This window comes from Gossypium hirsutum, chromosome A06, assembly GCF_007990345.1.
Source record: "Gossypium hirsutum isolate 1008001.06 chromosome A06, Gossypium_hirsutum_v2.1, whole genome shotgun sequence".
Lineage (NCBI taxonomy): Eukaryota > Viridiplantae > Streptophyta > Magnoliopsida > Malvales > Malvaceae > Gossypium > Gossypium hirsutum.
This window is the reverse complement of record NC_053429.1, coordinates 120,741,552-120,750,223: the sequence shown is the minus strand read 5'-3', so window position 1 is coordinate 120,750,223 and position 8,672 is coordinate 120,741,552. Positions and strand designations below refer to the sequence as shown.

At 34.2% G+C, this 8,672-nt stretch overlaps 1 protein-coding gene and 1 long non-coding RNA gene across 2 annotated transcripts; both read right to left on the bottom strand.

The window, feature by feature from the left end:
• Positions 1–240: 240 nt before the first annotated feature.
• Positions 241–1,687, bottom strand: LOC121230729 (uncharacterized). The gene is made up of 3 exons (XR_005928864.1): positions 1,527–1,687; positions 1,046–1,435; positions 241–735 (listed from the first exon to the last, which is right to left on the bottom strand). It is a non-coding gene; the product is annotated as an uncharacterized lncRNA (long non-coding RNA).
• Positions 1,688–6,646: 4,959 nt separating this feature from the next.
• On the bottom strand, positions 6,647–7,373 carry LOC107900215 (RING-H2 finger protein ATL66). The gene has a single exon (XM_016825907.2). The coding sequence runs from the start codon at positions 7,304–7,306 to the stop codon at positions 6,818–6,820; it is 489 nt and encodes a 162-aa protein (XP_016681396.2). The 5' UTR covers positions 7,307–7,373; the 3' UTR covers positions 6,647–6,817.
• Between the last annotated feature and the right edge of the window lie 1,299 nt (positions 7,374–8,672).

Genomic DNA, 8,672 nt, shown 5'->3' with positions numbered 1-8,672 from the left:
CTCCAAGGGAATTGATCATTGTAACACCTATTAATGGGTTTTGTCCGGTTACCGACGCCATTGGCTTGGTGAATCAAGTAAAGAACTTTTAAGTCATGGGCACAATTAAAAGCTACCTCCCTCTAGGGCTTATTTTGCTTTCTTTTCTTTTTGCCAAGGTTATTTCTTGTAGAGCCTAAACTTGTGTAATTTATAATAGAAATGAGTATATAGGTCTTTTTTTTTCCATGCCTCAATGTCCATTGCATAATAACTCTTCTTTTACTTTTCATTTCTCTCAAAATATCCGACATTTATCCAAATATGTATATAATCCTCAAACAATTAAATGTATTTAAAGAACCTAACAAATATTATTTGAATATGAACATTAGAATAAAATCCTTGTTGAGACTCTTCCTGAAAAAGTTTCTAAAATGTTATCCACCACGCAATCAACCGATCTCTCCCGCACGTTAGTACATCTTCTCCAACTAGTGACCTATATAACATAGGTCAAGGATTCATACCTCACAAAAGGTGAAACATTCACACTCTCTTGGTGGATGGCCATACACCCACAGTCGATCTTCTCCCGCACGTTAGTACATCTTCTCCAACTAGTGTGACCTATATAACATAGGTCAAGGATTCATACCTCACAAAAGCTGAAACATTCACACTCTCTTGGTGGATGGCCATACACCCACAGTCGAAGTACTCCTGGCTTTGTGAATCAAGCCCTCAAGGTAGTCGCTGGACGGGAGACAAAAACCCCAATAAACAATACTTTTGATTGTTGGGGACCAATAGTCTCCTTCGAAAATTTCTATCAAATCTCTCAACAATGCTTAAAACAGATTCAATTGTACCTAGAAAGTTCTCTAAAAATATGAATCTAGAAAACCATAACATATTAATATGAAACACATTCACATATCTAACAAACATACCGCCAACTAAGTTGAATAATGAATTGGCATAATTGTTGATGCAATATTTTGAAAGGTATGAGTTCGAATATTCTTATGCTCATATGTAGATATGAAAAATCTGACAATCATACCAGAACTTCTAGAATCATGGCCCAAAGAAATCAGCTATATCTCATCAACTTAGTCAATAGCTACATCCGCCAAAATCAAATCTGTAGCCATAATTTTCCATTTGAAGATAAAATGAGAACACCAAGTAAGTGCAACTTTGAGCCAAAAATATTAGAAAATTAACATCCAAAGCCATAAGTTGTTAATAGAAAATAACAAGTTTCCAGAATATTCAAAAGGTTTCGATAAAGATAACTTAAATCCTTTTAAAGTAAAGTATCCATCAAACAACAGAAAATCTAAAGAAACATAGAACAAATTGCTTGCTTTAAGATAAAATTAAACTACTTAGATCTTTGCCTCATCTTTCTTCTCTTCCTCTTCAACCTCCTCATACGCTTCTTCTTCCACTGATATTAGCACAATTTATATAAAAAAAACCATATCAATATTTCAATAAAAAAATCAAAAAGATCATGGTTTGGGTTTTGACGTTTTCACCTTAGCTCTCATGGTGAAAAGGCTTCGAAATCGATCTCCTTTTGCAGTTCAAAACCACTCGTGTAGTGTTCTTCTACGGAGGCTGCGAGGAGAGTGGGGAAGAGAAAGGTAAGGCTTTGAGATTATATATATAGGCTTAAAAGCTAAAACCCTAAATCCCTAATGGCCTTTCCGTAGTTGGGCTTTGTTATTATATGTTGGGTTAAACCATGAATCGGCCTATTTTAGCCCAAAATCAAGTTTAGGGTTTCTCAGGTTCCCTCCGGAAGAAGAAAAAACACCCTTTAAGCTGGAATCAAATCAATTTTGGACTATTTTAAAAGTCTGTTTTAGTATTAAAAAATACTGAAATATTATAATTTTTATATTAATATTAAAATAATTATTTTATAATTATATTTAAATAAATAAATTTAAGAATAATCATATAAGTTGATTAAGCAAAACTTCAAAAATAAAATTTGTATAATAATCTAATTGAAGTAAAAAAAGGAAAATTATTTAATATACCGTCAATGTATTATAGGGGTATTTTACTAATAAAGATCCATATCCAAATTTTTTTACGGAAATGGGCTGATTTCTTAATTATTTACCGGAATAGGCCGAAAACGGAGAAATCGCGTCCACATCAGCGCGAAGTCAGGATATTTGCTAGCAAAGCGCGTTCCTGAGGAAGCGCTTTGTCCACATCAGCAGAAAACGCTTCCCTGAGGACGCTGATGTGGACAAAGCGCTTCCTCAGGGACGTGCTTTGCCCGTGTTTTTCAAACAGTCAAAAATTTGACCATTGGGCCCCCAACGGTAAAAAAAAAACTATAAAACCCCCTCCCCTTGATTTTTTACACAAAAAAAGTACTCCTATCCAAATTCTCTCAAATTCTTCCAAAAATTCTCTCATATTATCTCATATCCTCTCAAATTTTCTCAAAGTTCTCTTTAATTTTTGCAAAAAAGCTCTATTTAAATTTTTTTTTGAATTAATTGTATTTTAAATTAAATTTTTGCAATGGAAAGGGAATTAATTCGTCTCGATAATAAACACATCTCCGTCGATCAAATGACAATGGTAAGTGATAATTTTAATATTTCAATAGTATTTACTATTTTTTAATTTATGCAATTTTAATTAATTTTTCAATACAATTTAATATTTTTTCATTTATGCAATTTTAATTTTAATTTTATATTTTTTTATAACAGTCTGTAGATCGGGTGTTGCAATGCTATATTCGTAATATGCCTGGTCCTCCATCACCGTTGATGGAGGGTTACCTACGGGACGCGGGTTTTTGGCACGTGGCCACGATAGGCCGGGGGTGCAAGTTGGACTCGAAACTAATCAGTGCGTTGATAGAGAGGTGGAGACCCAAAACGCACACTTTTCATCTTCCATGCGGAGAGTGTACTATCACTTTGGAAGACGTGGAGTTGCAATTGGGATTGCTGGTGGATGGGTACACGGTCACTGGGTCTGCTTATTCTGCTGATTGGGGCGCCATATGTTACGAGCTTTTGGGTGCTATTCCGGATAATATTAACGGAGTTCGGATTGAGATGGGCTGGTTACGAGACACATTTTCAGAGTTGGATAATGATTCGACTGAACTAGAAAGAATACGATATGCTCGGGCATACATTCTTGAGATGATCGGAGGTTATCTAATGCCGGACTTATCACGAAATCGCGTACATCTGAGATGGCTGCTAAAACTCGTTGATTTTAGAGTAACTGGTGAACTTAGTTAGGGGCCTGTCGTGTTAGCAACATTGTACCGAGAGATGTGCGGGGCGACACGACCGAATAAAGTCAAAATCGGAGGTTGCCTATCACTACTGCAATCATAGGCACGGTTTCGTTTTCCATTTTTACGTCCTCGAGTGGACCAGCCATATACATTCCCACTTATAACGAGGTAAATTTTAAATTAGATTTTACAATTATTACGTAGATTTAAAATATAATTGTATGCTAAAAATTTATTTAATTAGGTGGAACCATTCGGCGAGTTATGTTGGAATACCTACATCTCTTGAAGATATACGGCTTTTATTAGACCAATGGTCGGAAGCACAAGTAAGTTTTAAATAAAATATATATAGATAATAAAATACTCGTTTCGTATTTAGTATTTAATGTTTAGTATTTAGTATTTAGTATTATGTATTATGTATACAACTAATATTTTTATTATGTTCATATAGTTTCAATGGACACCATATGAGGATCCGGCAATTCGGGCAGTAATTCCGGATGAATTATTTCAAAATCCGAACGTTTGGCACGTAAAGGTCCCATTGGTCAACTATGCTATCGTGGAGATACACCAGTCAGATCGAGTATTGCAGCAATTTGGCTTCCAACAACCGATTCCTGTGGCACCTGAGCTGCTCGATGATGAGCACAAAATAGACTTACGGCAATTGCATACGGATTGGCCGAGATTCCACTCAGCATATATCGAAATGTGGGAGAATCGATATGATTATATACCTACTCGGGAACCGATCATCGTTCCTGAGTTAGCGTTTGTGCCCGAATACATGCTATGATTTAGGATCCATGGGAAGCCATATTTACTGTCCGAAGAAGAGAGGCGACGACAAATTCGTGTCCAAAGGGAATGACGAGGCCCTTTAAATCCAAGAAGAAGGGATAACGACCCGGGCTCATCAACAATGCCCATACAATCAGCTGGCCCATCAATAGTGCCCACACAGTCACCGGGCCCAACACTTCAACCAACGACACCTATATCACAGCCTTTTCAGATTATGCCAGATGCGTATCCTAGTCCTTATATATATCTTAACCCTTATATGTTTCCTTTTTCCAGTCCTATGGCAGGTTGGAATGCATGGCCCGGTTCATCTCCGTTCCCAATTACTCCGAGTCAACCGCTAACCTACAGGCCGCTGTCGCACGAGGCGCCATCGGGGAGCTCTTCTTTTTATCAATCCCCATCACCTTATGGGATTCAAACACCTCCGCCATGGGTGATGCAAACACCTCCGCAGTCATTATTCTATCAAGATGGCTCATCCTCCCAACACCCACAACTAGATCTCCAGCCGGATGAACCACAATCCCCGCCGGAGCAACCAGAACCCTCTCCGGAACCTGAACCAAGGAGGAATCCAGCGCGTAACCGTCGACGACCCCTATGTGGCACTGATTCCGATCGGCACCAACATTGATTTTTTTAATATACTTGTATAAACTATTTTTATATTCTTTCATTTAATAAAATAAAAGTTGTTTTTAATATTTTAATTATAATTTACTCTTTTATATTTGTAATAAAATAAAAGTTGTTTTTAGTATTTTAATTATAATTTACTCTTTTATATTTGTAATAAAATAAAAGTTGTTTTTAGTCTTTTAATTATAATTTTCTCAATACCACTGTAGAAAAAAAGCGTCCATGTGGAAGCAATTTTCAGTAATTTTACTGACAGTGCATCCAGCTTGAAGCGTTTTGGATCTATTTCTTCAGAAACTTCTTCTTAAATTTTTTTTTCCAGATACTACTGAAGAAAAAAAAACCAAAAATTTATTTTAAATACACTAATACATAATTTATATTGCATATATTTTTTTTCCAAAACCCTAAACATAAATTTAATTACTTAACCCTAAACTCGAATTTAATTAATTTTTTAATTAATATTTAATTTAATTAATTAATTTTACACCTTAATTTAATTAATTAATCTTACACCCTAATTTAATTAATTAAATCCTTACAAAAATCATAAACCCTAAAAAACCCTAACCCTAAACCATAAAAACCGTAACTTACCCTAACCCTAACCTTAAAAAACCCAAATCCCAACAGATGAAAAACACGGGCAAAGCGCGTCCCTGATGAAGCGCTTTGTCTACATCAGCACAAACCGCGTCCTCATGGAAGCGTTTTCTACTGATGTGGACAAAGTGCTTCCTCAGGGACGCGCTTTGCTGGCAAATACTTTGACTTCGCGCTGACGTGGATGCGATTTTTCCGTTTTCGGCCTATTCCGGTAAATAATTAAGAAATCGGCCCATTTCTGTAAAAAAAAGTTAGAAATGGGCCTTTATTGGTAAAATACCCGTATTATAGGGTGTAAAAAAAATTAATTACATAAATAAATATGACAATTGTCAGACTTTTAACCCATTTGTGAAATTTTAAAAACTCTATTAATAATGTATCAAATAATTACTCTAATCTTCTGTTATAGAAATATTATATCGATGTAATTTTACATACAATAACTAAACTTTTAAATATCAATAGTTTATAAAATTATAAAAATATGTAACAATGAATAATTTTATTTAAGTGGTAGTCATTATCACAACAATAATTTAATTTATAATATTTCCAGTCTAAGGGCACACAGATTTTTCAGATGCAAATAAAGTGCCAAATTATTGACTGATTAAAGGCAAAAAGAAATATTAATTACTTCACTGACACAAGGGTTAAAATATAATTTTTAGAATTAAGGGACTATCAAAACAAATCTCCACCTTGCATTATCCCAATTAAAGTATTTTCTGGATTCTTCATAAAGTATATATTATAAATTATATAAAAAAAAACAGTCGTGCTTTAACCTAATAATTATCCATATACTCGTACCAAAAAAAAAACAAAACTTCTCATGTTTAATAAATTATATTTGGAAAATTGCGAATATGTCCCTATTGTATTTTGATTTTTATATTGGTCCTTTTAGCATTGATTGCAATAAAGGGAATAAAAACTGGAATTTTGTTTCCCCAATCACAACAGCCCACGTTCCAAGGGCACAAGGCAACAAATGACCTAACTTTCTCCGTCGTTGACAAACAGAAAAGTAAAATCTACTTCAAGTCCTTCTACTCTTTGTTCAGTTTGAATTTAGTCACTTTAGTTTTCAAGTTTAAAAAACAATTTCATTTATTAATATCATGTTTTTTTATATATTAAGAGAGTATTTTTTTTAAAATATTACACTAACGAATTTAATATTTTTTTTAAATATTACACTAACGAATATAATAGAAAAATTTTATCCGCTTTAACAAATAGACCTAAAAATAGAGAAGCTAACATTCAAAAAAATAAAAAGTACAGGTACTTGAAGCATAATTTAGCCAAAACAATTTATTCATTGAACAATTTCATCGAGCACATGGTAGCATTACATTCATGGCAACCCCACAATATAAGACAAAATAAAAAGCAGAGAAAAACCCATAAAAGGAATCTACTCAAATCCACCATCGTTTACAAAAAATTTTTTTTCGTGTGCGTGTTTGTTTACTGAGTCACAATGACTGGAATCTGACGAAGCCGATCTGATTCAACTTGAAGAGAATTTCTACACAGTGGACAACTCGACTCAGCACTGAGCCACCTATCAACACACTCGGAATGATAAGAATGGTGACACGAAGGCAAAACCTTAACTTTCTCACCATCTTCAAACAGTCCAAGGCATATACAGCACTCGGTCCCAAGCGCCGCCCTCCCCCTCGTCACCATAGTAATCGGCAACGCATTGATGGTATTGGGGTCGAGCCCTCGAGGCTGAGGAGGAGGCTGTGGAGGTACGTGAGAGGCTGGGGATAGGTCATGTCGATGAGAACTGCATAGCCATCGAGTGTAAAAGAAGATGAGAGCGAAAATAAGGACGATGGCAAAGAGGACGACGGTGAAGAAGAGAGTTCGGCCGTGGATTTGGAAGCCGCGGTCTTCGAGATCTGCGTAGTGCCAGTGGAAAGGCTGAGAGTCTTGGGCAGACGCCATTTTAGCGAAAGGGAAGGTGTCGAGGCTTTTATAACAGTGGAAGTTGAGGCATATTTGGCAGTTAATGTGGACGGTTGGGAAGTAAAGATGAGGAGATCTTTGTCCTAAAATTCATATAATGTGACAAAATATTAAAGTTTATCTTAATTTTTTAAAGGATATATTATAATAATTAGAAATTTTATCATATGCATATACGTATAAAACCACAAATTTATAATAAAAATGTGTGTTTAAAAATAATATAAAATAAATAAACGTATGGTTTGAAACTACTTAATAATAACACGTGAAATATATACGATATTAAAATGAAAAAATTAACTTAAATTGTTTATCACGATGTTGTCATCAATCTTGAGTTCGTGTCGAGATAACTTGTGACACCAACTCAATCAAATACTCTTGAGGATCGACTCGTATAAACAACGAATAAGAAAAATAGAGAATAGCGAACACAATTATTTTACGTGAAAAACACCTCCAAAGAAGATAAAAACCACAAGCAAAAAATGTTTCGACTTTTCACTAAATAAGTAAATAAACGAAAGTATAATATGAATAAAATAAACCTATAACAACTTATACATTATCCAAAACCCCAAATGCAAAGCTCAAAATCTCAAATAGCAAACCGATAAACAAAACCCTAAAGTTTCATGAGATACTCGCAAAAGGGGTATAAAATACTCTCTATAATTACCACGAACCTCTTACCAAAACTCTTATGCTACTACATCTTATCACTAGCAAAGAAAAGCTCTTGCTAGTTGATACATCAAAACAGGGATACAATGACCTCTCAAATAGCAAACCGATAAACAAAACCCTAAAACTTCATGAGAGACTCACAAAAGGGGTATAAAATACTCTCCATAATTACCACGAAACTTTTACCAAAACTCTTATGCTATTACATCTTATCACTAGCTAGCAAAGAAAAGCTCTTGCTAGTTGATACATCAAAACAAGGATACAATGACCCCTGGAATAATTAGAGCCCAACTAGGAAAAGATAACAGAGTTTAACTGAGAGAAGAATATGAGACACACCCTACAAATACAGTATTAATAAAATTCCATCACATGTAATTTAGTCAGGAGCTTAAATAATAGTATAAATGTACAATCAATGGAGGTAATAAAATATGTATAAAAATATTAAAATAAAGTTTTAGTTATGTGATAAATTAAATGTTTTATTAATATAATTGAGAAGCGTTCAAATCCCACAATATGTATATTTTTATGCATATTTCCATAATTTTTTCAACCAAATTGATACTCGATTGATTCGTAACACAAACTCAATTATAAATTTAAATAACAATATAAATAAAATATATTAAATTGAGTTGAATCCTTT